This window comes from Hemitrygon akajei, chromosome 4, assembly GCF_048418815.1.
Source record: "Hemitrygon akajei chromosome 4, sHemAka1.3, whole genome shotgun sequence".
NCBI classification, from domain to species: domain Eukaryota; kingdom Metazoa; phylum Chordata; class Chondrichthyes; order Myliobatiformes; family Dasyatidae; genus Hemitrygon; species Hemitrygon akajei.
In genome coordinates this window covers 103,817,522-103,836,573 of record NC_133127.1, presented here as the reverse complement: position 1 = coordinate 103,836,573, position 19,052 = coordinate 103,817,522, and the positions used below count along the sequence as shown (strand labels likewise).

The 19,052-nt window shown below is 42.0% G+C and overlaps 1 protein-coding gene across 3 annotated transcripts in view; it reads right to left on the bottom strand.

The window, feature by feature from the left end:
- Nucleotides 1-19,052, bottom strand: part of plrg1 (pleiotropic regulator 1) — a 103,406-nt gene that overhangs the window by 37,055 nt on the left and 47,299 nt on the right. For all 3 annotated transcript variants that reach the window (XM_073043146.1, XM_073043147.1, XM_073043148.1), the window contains 6 exons: nt 7,571-7,661; nt 7,338-7,439; nt 4,410-4,502; nt 2,575-2,724; nt 2,373-2,474; nt 1,482-1,584 (listed from right to left, as the gene is read on the bottom strand). In XM_073043146.1, coding sequence (XP_072899247.1) covers nt 1,482-1,584; nt 2,373-2,474; nt 2,575-2,724; nt 4,410-4,502; nt 7,338-7,439; nt 7,571-7,661 — 641 coding nt within the window. The remainder of the gene's footprint in view (nt 1-1,481; nt 1,585-2,372; nt 2,475-2,574; nt 2,725-4,409; nt 4,503-7,337; nt 7,440-7,570; nt 7,662-19,052) is intronic.

Here is a 19,052-nt window from a genome sequence, read left to right as displayed (position 1 = left end):
TGTCTTCAATCGTTATCGTGATTATTTTCGTGAACAGAAACACTGTGGATTCAGATCTCTGCCGCTGGGTCCTAATGACCACTGCACTGAGACAGGTTAAATAAGGTCTTGGGTTCTGCAGGGTCCTAAAGTCCACCGCATTGAGACAGGCTGAATAAAAGGGACTTGAGCATCTGCGAATTTTGGTATCCGCGAAGGGTCCCATAACCAATCCCTCGTGGATAAGGAGGGCCGACTGTCCTATTTTGATTATTCCTACCAAAATGTAGCACCTCACACTTATCAGCATTAAACTCCATCTGCCATCGTTCAGCCCACTCTTCTAACTGGCCTAAATCTCTCTGCAAGCTTTGAAAACCTACTTCATTATCCACAACACCACCTATCTTAGTATCATCTGCATACTTATTAATCCAATTTACCACCCCATCATCCAGATCATTAATGTATATAACAAACAACAATGGACCCAGTACAGATCCCTGAGGCACACCACTAGTCACCGGCCTCCAACCTGACAAACAGTTATCCACCACTACTCTCTGGCATCTCCCATCCAGCCACTGTTGAATCCATTTCATTACTTCGATATTAATACCTAACGACTGAACCTTCCTAACTAACCTTCCGTGTGGAACCTTGTCAAAGGCCTTACTGAAGTCCATATAGACAACATCCACTGCTTTACCCTCGTCAACTTTCCTCGTAATCTCTTCAAAAAATTCAATAAGATTTGTCAAACATGACATTCCACGCACAAATCCATGTTGACTGCTCCTAATCAGACCGTGTCTATCCAGATAATTATATATACCATCTCTAAGAATTCTTTCCAATAATTTACCCACCACTGACGTCAAACTTACAGGTCGATAATTGTTAGGTTTACTCTTAGAACCCTTTTTAAACAATGGAACCACATGAGCAATACTCCAATCCTCCGGCACCATCCCCGTTTCTAATGACATTTGAAATATTTCTGTCAGAGCCTCTACTATTTCTATACTAACTTCCCTCAAGGTCCTAGGGAATATCCTGTCTGGACCCGGAGACTTATCCACTTTTATATTCTTTAAAAGCGCCAGTCCTTCCTCTTCTTTAATCATCATAGTTTCCATAACTACCCTACTTGTTTCCCTTACCTTACACAATTCAATATCCTTCTCCTTAGTGAATACCGATGAAAAGAAATTGTTCAAAATCTCCCCCATCCCTTTTGGCTCCACACATAGCTGTCCACTCTGATTCTCTAAGGGACCAATTTTATCCCTCACTATCCTTTTGCTATTAATATAACTGTAGAAACCCTTTGGATTTATTTTCATCCTACTTGTCAAAGCAACCTCATATCAAAGGAGAATTGATAGGTATGTGTGGGAGATGTGCAGGGAGTTGAGACTGATGGGATTATTCTGCTAGGAACTGGCATAAACCTACTTCATTGCAAGAATATATTTAAAATTCACATACAGTGCCATTACCTGTAATAATCTGTGGTTCTCCAGCCTGGCACTTCACAGTTGCTACTGTATTTGTGTGCCCTGTTAACGTGTGTACATTTGCTTTTGTTCGAATGTCCCATACCTGCACCAAAAATACCAGTATAAGAACGTGCTGCTTTTGAAGGGCATTGTAACGATATTTATTGTTTGGCCAAAGCTATAAATCAGATTGTTGCTGCCTTGTTCATCATTCATAAAGGAAACATTGAATATCATCTTGAAGAATTCCTTGGTTTTAAATCTGACTAAATGTGTAAAGTCAATAATATATTACAATAAAGTTGGAAACAATGAAATTGAAGACTAGATTAATAGGAATATACAGTGGAAGCTACATTGCCCATATTCCATTTTTTGGTACCATTGAGATTTGGTGCTGGGCTGGCAGCTTTTCTGAACTATTTATCTTATTTGGTCCAATCCACCAAATGCCTCTGATTTAGAAAAAAAAGTCATACAATGGTGTAATGTTGTAAATTCTCCCACAAACCCATTTTGTTTAAAAAGTGCAGGAAACAGGGTCCCAGAAAGTAGAGTACAGTACCAGTGAGCCAGGTTCAATTCCTGCCACTGTCTGTATGATCATTCTCCCCATGACCGTATGGATATTCTCCGGGTGCTCCGGTTTCCTCCTACAATCCAAAGATGTACGAGCTAGTAGGTTAATTGGTCATTGTAAATCGTCCCATGATTAGACTATGATTAAATCTAGGGATTGCTGAGTAACGCAGCTGGAAGGGCCTATTCTGCACTATATCCCAATAAATAAATAAATGTAGTTTCATTTCGATAAATGCTAATAAGGTAGATTGGACAAACATGATTAATAATCCACTTCACTGAGGTGTGGACTTTTAGAAAACAACTTACCCTTGCTGTTGAATCTCTTCCACATGTTATCAAGACATCAATAGTAGGATGCAAATCAAGCCCATACACTGCACTTAAATGACCGTGGTAATGACGAATAACCTGAATAAGCAGCAAAAGAATGTTCAAATATTCAGGAATTAATACAATAGGCATTCAGTATTAACAGTTAAATTCAAACTGAAAACTGCAGCATTTTTACCTTGTTATATTCCAGATCCCAGCATTTCACTTGCTTATCTTCTCCACAGGAAAAAAGATATGGGCTACGCGAACTGACTGCCACTCCACGTACAGTGCTGATGTGCCCAGTCAAGGACAGCTTCAATTTACCACTAGCTAGATCCCAGATCTAAGCAACAAAAACACTATTATTTTTCTTACTATAAAATAAAGCTACTTTATATAAGTCAGCCATGGTCCCTGATAATACCTGATTCTGTATCTTGTAAAAAAAAATGACAAACTCCAGAACAGTCTTGTTTGTTCTGCAATTTAATCTAATGAGGTAAAATTAGGGAAACATACCCTCTCGTTACAAAATTACAATTTCGGCTACAAAAGTTGTGGGAATAACTCAAAATAAATTGAGTTAATTTGGAGAAAAATTGAAATAAAAATGCTGGGAACATGACTAGGGATGACTTGACCCATACTTGTCCCTAATCAGACCATGCTCCCAAAATAATAATAAATCCTATCGTTAAGAATCCTCTTCATTAGTTTCCGCTACCATTGATATGAGACTCACCTGTATTTAGTTATCTGGATTATCCCCAATCCTCTTATTGATCAAAAGAATATCATTACTCACCAGTCCTCCAGGGTCTCAATTGTGGCCAGAGGATGTAAAAATCTTGGTCAAAATCTCATCTCTTGCCTCTCTCAGTAACCTATGGTGCATTCCATCAGGCTCTGGGGACTTATTTATTTCAAAGTTATTTAAAATGACCTAACACTACTCCTTTCTTAATTTTGAAATGCCCTGGCATTTTAACACACTCCATGTCCTCCTACTTACTAAATACTGATACAATTTACAATCTCATCTACATCCTCTGCCTCTAAGCACATGTTGCCTTAATTTTTAAATGGTCCTACCCTTTCTTTAGCTGCCTACTTGCTCTTGATTTATGTGTATCTCTTCAATTCTGTTCGATAGGTACTTTTCATGACCCCTTCTAGCTTTCCCAAGTCCCTTCTGGAGTTTCCATCTGGCTCCTTTAGAGTCCTCAAGCACCCTAAATACTCCCTGCTTCTTCTTGACTAAATTAACTACCCCTCTCATCATACCTTGCCTTTCCTCTAACTGGGACATACCTGACCTGTGCACATACCAGATGTGGATTTGCCCTTGAACAATTTTCCCAGCTCCTATCTGAAGCCCTTGCACATTTTAATACTTTCCTGCAAGATCCAGTCATCCTTATTCATGGCTAAAGGAGGTCACTGTCCCATGGACAGGCCAATCACCTGCCCAGACCCTAGAATAAGGGTCTGCTTTCTGGTTGGACTATCCATATACTTCATTAAGAAACCCTTTTGGACACACCCATCTAAACCTTCGGCACTGAGGAGTTCCCAGTCTACACTGTGGGAGTTGATGTCACCCACAAAGATAACCCTGTTGTTAATGCTCCCATCCATAATCTATCTGCATATCTGTTCTTCACTGTCCCTATAGGCAAGGTATGTTCTTATTTTTGAGTTTTACTCATATTAACTCCATTAACGTGCTCTCTGACTTATTTGTGCCGTTTTCTCTGATTTCTAATGCAACCCCTTCCACCTCTTTTACACCCCCTCACTACCTTTTCTAAACCATTGAAACCCTGGAGCGTGCTAAGGACGTCATTATATCATTACTTAAAGAAATGCATTACCAACAGTGCTACTATGCCGGAAAACTGGTGTAAATTGTAGCCCTATATGGTATGGTGCCAATGCTTGATGGCTACTGATTCTGTTAACAAAGAGAAAGATCTGAAAAATAATTCAGTCCCAAATTGCCACAATATTTTTAAATTATAATTTCACCTTAATAGTTCTATCAGCTGAGCCAGTAACAAACCATTGATTGCCAGGTTCCACTGCAAGACACCTCACCCAGCCCAAATGTCCACTGATTACCTGCAGGATAACAAAATATTCACAATTAGAAACACTGGGCATTATACTTGTTTGTGCATGTACAAGTAAAGGATCTTTATACAAATATTCAGAATCATCTGTCTCATATCACCTTAATATTACAGGTTTACAGCTGAGATCATTTTTAGAAACCTTTTTATCAATTACACTTCCATGTAATATACAATGATCCAGTTTCTTTGTTTATTTTTGTTTGTGTCCCATCAAACTCTTGTCACAATTATTTTTTACTTCAGCACTATAGGGTATCTGACAGCATTGAATGACTTCACATTTAAACGTTTAGCTATGCTTGCAATTGACAAGGCATAACCTTCTGCTTTGAAGTTAGCTCATTACTCATGCAAACATAGCAACTTCATGACATTCACACTCAAGACACAGCACAATATTTTTGTAAACCTAGCAGCATGTTTTTTTTAAATCTGAGAAACAGCTATCAACAGCATAATATTTTCCTTCAAGTCTATCTGCTTTTCATTTATAAGACCATAAGACTTAGGAACAGAACTAGGCCATTAAGCCCACTGAGTCCGCTCCGCCATTGCATCATGGCTCATCCCGGATCCCATACACCTACCCTCTCACCAAATCCTTTGATGCCCCAACCAATCAGGAATATACCAACTTCTGCTTTAAATATACCCACGGACTTGGCCTCTACCACAGTCTGAGGCAGAGCATTCCACAGATTCACCACTCTTTGGCTAAAAAATATCCTCCTTACTTCTATTCTAAAAGGTCGTCCTTCAATTTTGAGGCTGCGTCCTCTAGTTCTGGATACCTCCACCAAAGGAAACATTCCCTCCACATCCACCTCATCTACATTTGATAGGTTTCCATGAGATCCCCAAGCATTCTTCTAAATTCCAGTGAGCACAGGCCCAAAGCTGCCAAACACTCTTTATATGTTAACCCCTTCATTCCTGGAATCATCCTTGTGAACCTCCTCTGGACTCTCTCCAATGACAACACATCCTGAGATATATAGCCCAAAACTGTTGACAATACTCCCAAGTACAGCCTGACTAGCATCATATAAAGCCTCAGCATCATTTCTTGCTTTTATATTCTATTCTCCTTGAAATAAATGCCAACATTAAATTTACCTCCTTTACTACAGACTCAACCTGTGAATTAACCTTCTAGGAGTCTTGTACGAGGACTCATAAAGCCTGATTTATACTTCTGCGTTGCATCTACGCCGTAGGGTGACATGCACCTCCCTAAAAAAGTAATTCACGCGTTGCGGCGACACAGACCAAATAACTATGATTGGTCTGCTTGGTAGCATCGCATTTCCTCCTACACATTTCAAGTTGCTTCTTCTCCACCATGTCTGCAGACCGATGCAAAACAGATGAACCAAATCGTCAAATCTACCTGCCGATATGCAAAAATGTTTGAAACGCATTTCCTCGTCCATGTCTCTAACAAGAAACTGAACACAGTGGCAACGAAACCCCATCGCTAATAAGTGTTTTGGCACAGACCAACACATGCTTGTTGTGGTGTAGAGCCTATACGCATAAGTATAAATCAGCCCCTTTGTTTAAATGGTCCCTTTGCACCTCTGATGTTTGAACTTCCTCCCCATTTAGATAATAGTCTACACTACTGTTCTTTTTACCAAAATACATCATACGGTTCCCAACACTGTACTCCATCTGCCATCTTTTTGCCCATTCTTCCAATTTGTCCAAGTCCTACTGCAATCGCATTGCTTCCTCAGCACTACCTACCCCTCCATCAATCTTCATATCGTCCACAAACTTTGCCACAAAGCCATCAATTCCATTATCTAAATCACTGACAATGTGAAAAGTAGCAGTCCCAATACTGACCCCTGAGGAACCCCACTAGTCACTGGCAGCCAACCAGAAAAGCCCTCTTTTTATTCCCACTCACTGACTCCTGTCTGTCAGCCATTCCTCTATCCATGTCAGTATCTTTCCAGTAACACCATAGGATTTTATCTTGTTAAACAGCCTCATCAAACGCTTTCTGAAAATCGAAGTAAATGACATCCACTGCCTCTTCTTTGTCCACCCTACTTGTTATTTCCTCGATGAGCTCAAACAGATTTGTTAGGCAACATTTCCCTTTATAGAAACCATGCTGACTTTTGACTTGTATATCATTAGTCTCTAAGACATAACTTAGCTTTCACTAACAAAGTTCAGACAATGGACAAGGGTAGGTGGGACTAGGTGGGGTAGGTGGGACTAGGTGAGATTAAGAGTTCGGCACGGACTAGGAGGGCCGGAATGGCCTGTTTCCGTGCTGTGATTGTTATATGTTATATGGTAATGGATTAATATTGGTCAGCTCCTGTCATTATGCCATTTTTCCCTGAAAGCTACAAAAGCAAATTATTGCAGACGCTGCAAGTCTGAAATAACGAAAACAAAAAAAATGCACTTAACAGGTCAAGCTACTTTCGTGATGAGAGAAAGTGTTAACATTTCTATAAATGCTGAGTATTTCCAGCACTTTTTTTTCCCACTTAAAATATCTGAATTTGCCCAAAATTGAATATTTTCTTTTTTCATCTTTCCCTCCCTATAAAGTGGCAGCTCTCTGGCCAATTTCTAGTTCCTACTACAATTTTAAACTGAAGAATGATAGTGCCCAGTGAATTTCCCACCAGGTTCATTTTTTCATGTAAATTTGTAAAGTATTTCCATTTGGTTAGGCAATATGTAAAAAAGGAAAGCACTGAAACCATTTGCTTGCCATGCATACTGAACAAATTCTGAGGACAGCTGGAAATGGTTCTTTTATCCAAAAAAAATCACACAATAATTTTCTCACTCTGTATAGTTTCCAAGGCGGATGCCATTGTGGTTTTGGCATTGTAGGAAGTTTTCTTGCTACTTGTGAGGAATTCTTTGTGCTTCCAGCTTCCAACACAGCCTGTAACATGAATCAAAAATAAATAAAGGCAAACTTGTACATTTTTCTTTGAAAATTAAATGAATTTATTTTTCCCATTAGAAATAATGCATTTTAGTATTTACAATTTATTAACTCCAAAGAAGCCATACCATGGATGACACTGGAGGCTGTGAACGTTCAGCAATGCCTGCATGTCTGTGGATGTCAGCAACACTGGCAGCGGTATGATTAACTTCGTGCCTTAAAGTGAAATAATGAATCAAACTGAGTAATAGTCAATTGTAGTGTTATTAAAAAGCTTACGTTATCTGTTTCCACTTTTTGCACCACTAAAATATTTAATTAATAAATGCCTGGCCTTTATAACAAGAAGAATTGAGTATAGGAGTAAAGAGGTCCTTCTGCAGCTGTACAGGGCCCTGGTGAGACCCCACCTGGAGTATTGTGTGCAGATTTGGTCTCCAAATTTGAGGAAGGACATTCTTGCTATTGAGGGAGTGCAGCGTAGGTTCACAAGGTTAATTCCTGGAATGGCGGGACTGTCATATGTTGAAAGATTGGAGCGACTGGGCTTGTATACACTGGAATTTAGAAGGATGAGAGGGGATCTGATTGAAACATATAATATTATTAAGGGATTGGACACGCTGGAGGCAGGAAGCATACTCATACGCTGATGAGTGAATCCAGAACTAGAGGCCACAGTTTAAGAATAAGGGGTAAGCCATTTAGAACAGAGATGCGGAAAAACTTTTTCACCCAGAGAGTGGTGGATATGTGGAATGCTCTGCCCCAGAAGGCAGTGGAGGCCAAGTCTCTGGATGCATTCAAGAGAGAGTTAGATAGAGCTCTTATAGATAGCGGGGTCAAGGGATATGGGGAGAGGGCAGGAACAGGGTACTGATTGTGTATGATCAGCCATGATCACAGTGAATGGTGGTGCTGGCTAGAAGGGCCAAATGGCCTACTCCTGCACCTACTGTCTATTGTTTATTGCCTGTAAATTGTGAAAATAAGCACCATAACCTCCATCTTGGATTCAGCAGGCAATCACTAGCTACGAGTGTGACGATGTATGGACTCTGATCTACAAAATCCACTGTCAAACTATTGATTAAAGCATCTTTCTAAGTCTCCCAAGTTTTGGACCCGAATCAAAATGGGAAAAATGTTACAGATCAAGCAAAACCATGTATAACAAGCCAATTTAAATTTATTGGGAAAAATTAGCTTCTATAGAAAATTATGTAAACTTTCATTTATTTTAGGTTAAGTGTTGCAACATGCATGCAGATATTTATTATTTAACCACAGAACCACAGAACATTACAGCACAGAAACAGGCCTTTTGGCCCTTCTTGGCTGGGCCGAACCATTTGTCTGTCTAGTCCCACTAACCTGCACCTGGCACATATTCCTCCATACACCTCTCATCCATGTACCTGTCCAAGTTTTTCTTAAATGTTAAAAGTGAGCACGCATTTACAACTTCATCTGGCAGCTCATTCCACACTCCCACCACTCTCTGTGTGAAGAAACCCCTCTTCATGTTCCCTTTAAACTTTCCCCTTCACCCTTAACCCATGTCCTCTGGTTTTTTTTCTCCCCTAGCCTCAGTGGAAAAAGCCTGCTTGCATTCACTGTATCTATGCCCATCATAATTTTATATACCTCTGTCAAGTCTCCCCTCATTCTTCTACGCTCCAGGGAATAAAGTCCTAACCTATTCAACCTTTCACTGTAACTCAGTTTCTCAAGTCCCAGCAACATCCTTGTAAACCTTCTCTGCACTCTTTCAACCTTATTAATATCCTTCCTGTAATTCGGTGACCAAAACTGCATACAATACTCCAAATTCAGCCTTACCAATGCCTTATGCCTTAATTGTTGACACGTGGCCTAGTGGATAAGGCATCGGTCTAGTGATCTGAAGGTCACTAGTTCGAGCCTCAGCTGAGGCAGAGTGTTGTGTCCTTGAGCAAGGCACTTAACAACACATTGCTCTACGATGACAACGGTGCCAAGCTGCTTGGGTGCTAGTGCCCTTCCCTTGGACAACATCGGTGGTGTGGAGAGGGGAAGGCTTGTAGCTTGGGCAACTGCCAGTCTCCCATACAACCCTGCCCAGGCCTGCACCCTGGAAACCTTACAAGGCGCAAATCCATGGTCTCATGAGACTAATGGATGCCTATATACAAACATTTGTAAATGCCTTATACAACCTCACCATAACATTCCATTTCAACATAACATTTGATGGTTCCTTAATTAAGGTGAATGTTTGTAAATGTCAAAGGCATTCACAAATGTTCAATTTAAACAACAGGTCTGAAAGCCATCAAGTTGGGAGCAGAGCACCATCAACACTCAACTTCCAGCGGGCTACTTGCATCAGAAGTGATACTGGCTTACTGGGCTGCTGGTGGAAGGAAATGCAAAAATGGAAAAACTTCAGAATACTAAATGTAAAATATTTTTTATCCCGCCACCAAGCACATCTTTCCCTCCCCCTCACTTTCTGTAGGGATTGCTCCCTATGCGACTCCCTTGTCCATTCGTCCCTCCCCACTGATCTTGCTCCTTGCAAGCGGAACAAGTGCTACACCTCCTCTCTCACTACTACTCAGGGCCCCAAACAGTCCTTCCAGGTGAGGAGACACTTCACCTGTGAGTCTGTTGGTGTCATAATTATGTTTGATGCTCTCAATGTGGTCTCCTGTATATCAGGGAGACACAACGTAGATTGAGAGACTGCTTCACCAAGCACCTATACTCCACTCCACAGAAGAAGCAGGATCTCCCAGTGGCAACCCATTTTAATTCCACTTCCCATTCCAATGTTAATCCATGGCCTCCTCTACGGTTGCGATGAGGCCACACTCAGGTTGGAGGAACATCATCTTATATTCTGTCGAGGTAGCCTCCAACCTGATGGTATGAACATCGATTTCTCAAACTTCCAGTAATACCAACACCCCCCCCCTCCTTTTCTCTCTTTCACCTTGCCTGCCCATTGCCTCTCTCTGGTGCTCCTCTCCTCTTCTCCAGCCCTGTACCTCTTTCACCAATCAACTTCCCAGCTCTTTACTTCACTCCTCCTGACTCCCGGTTTCACCTATCACCTTGCATTTCTGCCACCCCCCCCACCCCCACCTTTTAAAATCTACTCTTCATCTATTTTTCTTCACTCCTGATGAAGGGTCTCAGGCCAAAATGTCCACTGCTTACTCTTTTCCACAGATGCTGCCTGGCCTGCTAGGTTCCTCCAGCATTTTATGTGTATTGATTTTTTTTAAATTCCTACTGCTTTTCAATAAAATATCTAAATAAATGTAACAAATTTGTAAAAGCAGCAAATTTACGGTTACATGTCATCTTTATTACTCTTCTGCTTTGCAGAACCTTAATACAGAACATCAGTGCCCATTTAAACTCACCAAATTATTTAACATACTTATTTTAAGAGAAAGTGAATTAGAAGCACATCAAACGAATAATTGGAATAGCATCCAACTGTCTACCAGTCTAGTTCGACTGAAGTCCCAAGTTTGCTACCAGATTTACTGCACAAGTACAAGTACTTTGCAATTACCTGGATTTCTGCATTAATTAGTCGTAACATGTGATCTGATCTTCATCTTAGTCACAATAATAGACAAACACAATTTGCCTAAACTAATACACACAATCGTACCTCTTCTCAATACTGAGTATACCATTTAAACAATCAGTCTAAGTTCAAAAAAGTATGTGAACCTCTGGGGTACTGCCTTCTACCAAAGCTAATTGGAGTCAGGGGTTTCACTCAATCAGATGAGATTGGAGGTGTGGGTTGTGGAGATGCCCTGCCCTATTTTAAAAAAAAAGGGTGACAGAGCCTCCTGCCCTTCTCAAGAAAGATCTGTTTATGTAGAAGAATGTAGAGAAGCATGAAGCTGGAAAAGGCTACAAAATAATTTCTAAAGACCTGAGACTTTATCAATCCACAGTAAGTGAAATTGTTTACAAATGGAGGAAATTCTGTACTGTTGCTGCTCTCCTTCGGAGTGGATGTCTTGCAAAGATTACACCAAGAGCACAACGTGCAATGCCGTAGGAGGTGAAAAAGAACCCAAGGGCAACAGCAAAAGTCCTGCAGAAACCTCTAGAACTTGCTAAGGTCTTTGTTCATATGTCCACTATAAGAAAAACACTGACAAAAATGGTGTTCATGGAAAGGCACCACAGTGGAAACCACTGTTCTCCAAAAATAACATTGCTGCACGTCTCAAGTTTACAAAAGACGACCCGGATCATTGTTCTGTGGTCAGATGAGACAAAAGTTTAACTTTTTGGCAGAAATGCACACCGCTATATTTGGATGAAATGGCACACCAATACCAAAACCTTATCCCAACTGTGAAGCATGGCGGAAGGAGCATCATGGTTTGGGGCTGCTTTGCTGCCACTGGGCCTGAAAAGCTTGCAATCATTGAGGAAACAATGAATTCAAAATTGTATCAAGACATATTGCAGAGAACGTCAGGGTAGCAATCTGTCACCTGAGGCTAAATAGAAGTTGGATGCTGCACTAGAAAATGATCCAAAATACAAGAGTAAATCAACAATGGAATGGCTTAATAAGAAGTAAATTTGTGTTTTGGGAAGGCCAATGCTGTGGCATGACCTGAAGAAGGCTGTTCATGCAAGGTATTCCAGAAATATTGATGAACTGAAACAGTTTTGTATGAAGGAATGGTCTGAAATTCCTCCTTGCAGTTGTGCAAGCCTGATCAGCAGCTACAGGAAGCATTTGATGGAGGTTATTGCTGCTAAAGGAGGTTCTACCAGTTATTAAATACAAGAGGGCACATACTTTTTCTAGCCTGGACTGTGAATGATTAAACAAAGTGTTCAGTAAAGACATGAAAAGTATAATTGTTTGTGAGTTATTTCTTTAAGCAGATTGTGCTTGCCTACCAAAGCTCTGAGAAAATAACAGGCAGGATAGACAAAGGAGAGTTAGTGTAAGCTGCTTATTTGGAGTTTCAGAAGGCTTTTTTACAAGGTGCCACACACAAGAGCCCAGACTATTACAGTTAAGATGTTAGCATAGATAGAAAATCAGCACTTGGCAGGAGGCAAAGATTCAGAATAAAGTGGGCCTATTCTGGTTGGCTGCCAGTGACAAGAGGTGCCCCGTAGGGGGTCAGTATTGGGACCAAGTTTGTAGATGTTAAAAAGATAATCGGAGAGGCAGGTAACCTTGAGGAAGTAGGAAGTCAACTTGGACAGACTGGGAGAATGGGAACCGAAATGGCAGATGGAATGTTGTGTAGAGAAATGTAAGTTAGAAGGAATAAAGATATAGACAATTTTCTAAACTGGGAGAAATTTCAAAAATCTGAGGTCCAAAGGGACTTGGGAGTCCTTGTGCAGGATTCCCTAAAGGTAAATCTGCAGGCTGAATACAGGTAAAGAAGGCAAATGCAATGTAAGAGTAAGGATGTAATGCAGAGGCTTTATAAGGCACTGGTCAGACATTGTAAGCAGTTTTGCACCCTTTATCTAAAATACACACACAAAATGCTGGAGGAACTCAGCAGGCCAGGCAGCACCTATGGAAAAGAGTACAGTCGACGTTACGGGCCAAGACCCTTCAGTAGGACCTTATCTAAAAGATGTGCTGGTGTTGGAGACTCCGGGATGTTCTTGAGAATGATTCTGGGAATGTAAGGATAATATATGAGGAGTGTTTGATGACTCTGGACCTAAACCCGCTGGAGTTTAGAAGAATAAGGGAGGCATGGGGGGGGGGGGGGGGGGTATCTCATTGATTCCTTTTGAATATTGAAAGCAATATACAGAGTGGATGTTTCCTATAGTGCACCAGAGGGCACAGCCTCAGAATAGAGGGATATCCTTTTACAAGTTCTTGGTTAGGCAGAGCATCACAGATTAATGGAATAAGTGGCAATTGTGTTCCTATGCCTTATGGTCTTAAATACAGTGGTCCCCAACCACCGGGCCGCGGACTGGTACTGGGCCGCTAAGAGACGATATGAAACGATATGAGTCAGCTGCACCTTTCCTCGTTCCGTCACGCCCACTGTTGAACTTGAACGCATGCGAGGTCATTACGCACGTGAAGTCATTACCCACGTGAGGTCATCAGTTGCCTAAATGCAGTGATACCCTCACACCAGGGAACACTGGTTGGCCTCAGGTGGCCGGTGAGAAGTGCCGTTGGTATTGGCCTGGAGCACGGACAGATGGGTGCCGCCTCTAAACCTGTTCACCACACCGAATGTTCGTGGGGAAGCCGGTGCTAAAATATTCGCAGACAACCTAAATCGGTCTCAGGGTTTCGTAAGTAGCAGAGCAGCTACCTCGCTGCGATCTACTGAAAGTCATCCCTCGAGACAAACCTTTGTCGGCCGATAGATCCTACCAGGAGGGCGGAGACGCACCCTGTCGCACTCCTAGCTTGGTTGGCCACTCTTTCTGCCACAGCCCTGGCACAGGGATCTCTGGCTCTTACTTTGTCCTCTCACCCCACCCACGATCAGCCGCACCTGGCCAAGGCATCTGGCGGCAGGCGGGCGGGAGGCTAGAGTTTGGGCCCGGAGGCTGTCTAATGAGGCAATGAAGCCCTCAAAACTGCTTCGGTACCTTGAGTTGAAGCACCCTGCACTTAAAGACAAACCCGTTGAGTATTTTGAGCGGAAAAAACGTGAGCAAGAGGGACAGAAGCAAGTGCTGAGAGCCACGTAAACTAAATTGCGGTGGGGAAAGTAAGCTTCTGACTCTGGACTTTGGATGCTCCGCAGCCTACTCCCTGATGGGAGTGGGATAAACAATCCATGAGCAGAGTGGGTGGGATCCTTCACGATGCTGTTGGCCTTTTACTAGCACCTTTCTATATATACATGTCCTTGCCGGTGATGCACTGGGCAGTTTTGACTCCCCGTTGTAGAGCCTTCCCAACCACTGCTGCGCAGTTACCATACCATTCAGTGATTCTCTCCACTGCACATCTGTAAAAGGATATGAGTATTGATGTGCAGCTCTCTTCAGACAGTAAAGGCGTTGGTGACCTATATTGATTGAAAGAGACTGATAAACCTCTAAAAAAAACTCAATCAAATTCATCTCACATGATCTCCCACGCATAAAGCCCTGCCAAGTATTCCTAACCCTGCCCTTTCTTTTCAAATCCATGTATATCTTTCAGAATCTCCCTGCAGTAACTTACCTGGTATATAGTTCAAAAGGGCTTCGCAGCCCTTGTTAAATGAGTAACTTAGCGACTCACCCACCACCCCCCCCCCCCCCCCCCCGTCTTCCAATACTTGATCTACTGTTAATAGTGATGCATATACACAGCCAGATCTCCCGTAATTGCTTCTACAGCTGCCAACAGCTTCGATATATCTGATCATGCCCTGGAGATTTAACTTGGAGTACTGTGTCCAGTTCTGGTCGCCTCAGTATAGGAAGGATGTGGAAGCACTGGAAAGGGTACAGAGGAGATTTACCAGGATGCTGCCTGGTTTAGAGAGTATGGATTATGATCAGAGATTAAGGGAGCTAGGGCTTTACTCTTTGGAGAGGAGGAGGATGAGAGGAGACATGATAGAGGTGTACAAGATATTAAGAGGAATAGACAGAGTGGATAGCCAGCGCCTCTTCCCCAGGGCACCACTGCTCAGTACAAGAGGACATGGCTTTAAGGTAAGGGATATTAGAAACTTGGTTCGAAAAAAGAGGGATGTCTACAATAGATATAGGCAGCATGGAGTAAAGGAATTGCTCGAGGAATATAAAGAATGTAAAAGGAAACTTAAGAAAGAGATTAGAAAAGCTAAAAGAAGTTACGAGTTTGGTTTGGCAAATAAGGTGGAAGTAAATCCGAAAGGCTTCTACAGTTATATTAAAAGCAAGAGGATAGTGAGGGATAAAATTGGTCCCTTAGAGAATCAGGGTGGTCAGCTATGTGTGGAGCCGAGGGAGATGGGAGAGATTTTGAACGATTTCTTCTCTTCGGTATTCACTAAGGAGAAGGATATTGAATGGTGTAAGGTGTGGGAAACAAGTAAGGAAGTTATGGAACCTATGACAATTAAAGAGGTGGAAGTACTGGCGCTTTTAAGAAATTTAAAAGTGGATAAATCTCCGGGTCCTGACCGGATATTCCCCAGGACCTTGAGGGAAGTTTGTGTAGAGATAGCAGGAGCTCTGACGGAGATCTTTCAGATGTCATTAGAAACAGGGATTGTGCCGGAGGATTGGCGTATTGCTCATGTGGTTCCATTGTTTAAAAAGGGTTCTAGAAGTAAGCCTGGCAATTATAGACCTGTCAGTTTGACATCAGTGGTGGGTAAATTAATGGAAAGTATTCTTAGAGATAGTATTTATAATTATCTGGATAGACAGGATCTGATTAGGAGTAGCCAGCATGGATTTGTGCGTGGAAGGTCATGTTTGACAAACCTTATTGAATTTTTTGAAGTAGTTACGAGGAATGTTGACGAGGGTAAGGCAGTGGATGTAGTCTATATGGACTTCAGCAAGGCCTTTGACAAAGTTCCACATGGAAGGTTAGTTAAGAAGGTTCAGTCGTTAGGTATTAATGCTGGAGTAATAAAATGGATTCAACAGTGGCTAGATGGGAGATGCCAGAGAGTAGTGGTGGATAATTGTTTATCGGGATGGAGGCCGGTGACTAGCGGGGTGCCTCAGGGATCTGTTTTGGGCCCAATGTTGTTTGTAATATACATAAATGATCTGGATGATGGGGTGGTAAATTGGATTAGTAAGTATGCTGATGATACTAAGGTAGGAGGTGTTGTGGATAATGAGGTGGGTTTTCAAAGCTTGCAGGGAGATTTATGCCGGTTAGAAGAATGGGCTGAACGTTGGCAGATGGAGTTTAATGCTGAGAAGTGTGAGGTTCTACATTTTGGCAGGAATAATCCAAATAGAACATACAGGGTAAATGGTAGGGCATTGAGGAATGCAGTGGAACAGAGAGATCTAGGAATAACAGTGCATAGTTCCCTGAAGGTGGAGTCTCATGTAGATAGGGTGGTGAAGAAGGCTTTTGAAACGCTGGCCTTTATAAATCAGAGCATTGAGTATAGAAGTTGGGATGTAATGTTAAAATTGTACAAGGCATTGGTAAGGCCAAATTTGGAATATTGTGTACAGTTCTGGTCACCGAATTATAGGAAAGATATCAATAAATTAGAGAGAGTGCAGAGACGATTTACTAGGATGTTACCTGGGTTTCAGCACTTAAGTTACAGAGAAAGGTTGAACAAGTTAGGTCTCTATTCATTGGAGCGTAGAAGGTTGAGGGGGGATTTGATCGAGGTATTTAAAATGTTGAGAGGGATAGATAGAGTTGACGTGAATAGGCTGTTTCCATTGAGAGTAGGGGAGATTCAAACGAGAGGACATGATTTGAGAGTTAGGGGGCAAAAGTTTAAGGGAAACACGAGGGGGTATTTCTTTACTCAGAGAGTGATAGCTGTGTGGAATGAGCTTCCTGTAGAAGTAGTAGAGGCCAGTTCAGTTGTGTCATTTAAGGTAAAATTGGATAGGTATATGGATAGGAAAGGAGTGGAGGGTTATGGGCTGAGTGCGGGTAGGTGGGACTAGGTGAGATTAAGAGTTCGGCACGGACTAGGAGGGCCGGAATGGCCTGTTTCCGTGCTGTGATTGTTATATGGTTATATGGGTGGGAAGTTCAAGGAGGACATTAGAGGAAGGTTTTTTACTCACAGAGTGGTTGGTGCATGGAATGCACTGCCTGAGTCAGTGGTGGAGGCAGATACACTAGTGAAATTTAAGAGACTACTAGACAGGTATATGGAGGAATTTAAGGTGGGGGGATATATGACAGGCAGGGTTTAAGGGATGGCACAACATTGTGGGCCAAAGGGCCTGTACTGTGCTGTACTATTCTATGTTCTATTAACTACATTGCTATGTTTGAAGACATCTAGTGCCTCCTTTGCTATACAGGCAGTCTCCAGGTTACGAACGAGTTCCGTTCCTGAGTCCGTCTTTAAGTCAGATTTGAACGTAAGTCGGAACAAGTACTTCTGGTATTATTTAGCGTCAGTTAGTCAAACATTTGTCTTAGTATATAGTATATATATTACCTTTCTATGCATATAAAACACTTAAGAAATGTATGTATTCCAATAATGAAACCACTGCGTTGCTTAGTAATACTTGTAGCTTTCATTGGGGCAGGGCCTTTCACATGCTCCATTATTCTCACTTTATCCTTTAAAATTGTTCCATTTGTTGACCGACTGTAGCCTAACGCTTTTCCAATGACCGATGACGTTTCACCTCTTTCCAAATGCTTTATTATTTCCATTTTATTTTTAAACGTGATCACTTCCCGTCAACAGAACAGAAACACTGCGGGCGGCGGGTCCTAAGGACCACCGCACTGATACAGGTTAAATGGGACAAGTGGGGTCTGTGCTGAGTTTGGGTATTTGATCCTCCACAATATTCCACGTGGGAATTTGAACTGGAGGTGGCAGTGTTTTTTTTACAAGGTCGCGTTGCAAGCTCAACATCAACCCGGCACGCTCGGGAGCGGTCTGTCACTGGATCGAACTCGGGAACCTCCATTCTCAAGCCCGGTGGTGATCTCACTGTGCCACCAGCCAGCCGGAAGGGGGGGGGGGGGGGGGTGGTCAGGGTGAATCTTGCTAAGAAAACTTTAAGCCAAATACAAAGTTACACACTCAACACAGTGTCAACGGCAACAACTTAAAATTGCGGAAGGTGGCTCAATCTGACTTAAAATGGCGGATGGCGTCATAATCCGACTTAAAATGGATTTCGTTAGCTTCTTTATTCGGAGCTTACCTTCCTTTTTCACTCTCCAGAGTAGGTAGACAAGCTCTCAACCCTATTGTTACACATACTTTAAAAATTTGGTTTCAATTTTGTAGATTTTTTGAATTAAATGATTTTCTACTTTCTAGTAACAGTTATTCTAATTTCTTTTTTAAACCATCAACTTTGGATAAGGCTTTTTTAGCTGGGCCTCGTTCAGGCAAAGTGGCGAATATCGTCGAAATCCTGAAAGAAATAATGGAGTTCCAGAAAGATATAAAACAGCAGCTCCGTGATATTAAGTCAGAGCTCGCCAGCATCAATCAAAAAATAGCTGTGGCAGAGACTCGAATTGAGAAGGTGGAAGATCGTGTTCAAAACGTGGAACGGATACTGAGTAAGACAATAAAAAGATTACATCACCAAGAAGGTAAACTGCTTGACCTGGAGGGAAGATCACGGCAGAAAAATATCAGAATCTACAACGCTCCCGAAGGAGCAGAGGGCTCGTCTATGATGGAGTTTGTCGGAAAGTTACTGCGGGACGTGCTGGATCTTCCCTCGGCTACGAAGCTGGAAGTCGAAAGACCCCATCGCGCGTTAGTCCCAAAACCTACCCAGGATAGAAAGCCACGCTAGATAATAATTAAATTCCTTCGGTACAGCACCAAGGCAGAGATTCTACAAAGGGCCTGGGGTAAGAAGAGAGTGTTTTTCGACGATAAATTAATATATTTCGACCAAGATTACACCCCCGCAGCCCTGCAGAAATGCAAAGAATACTCT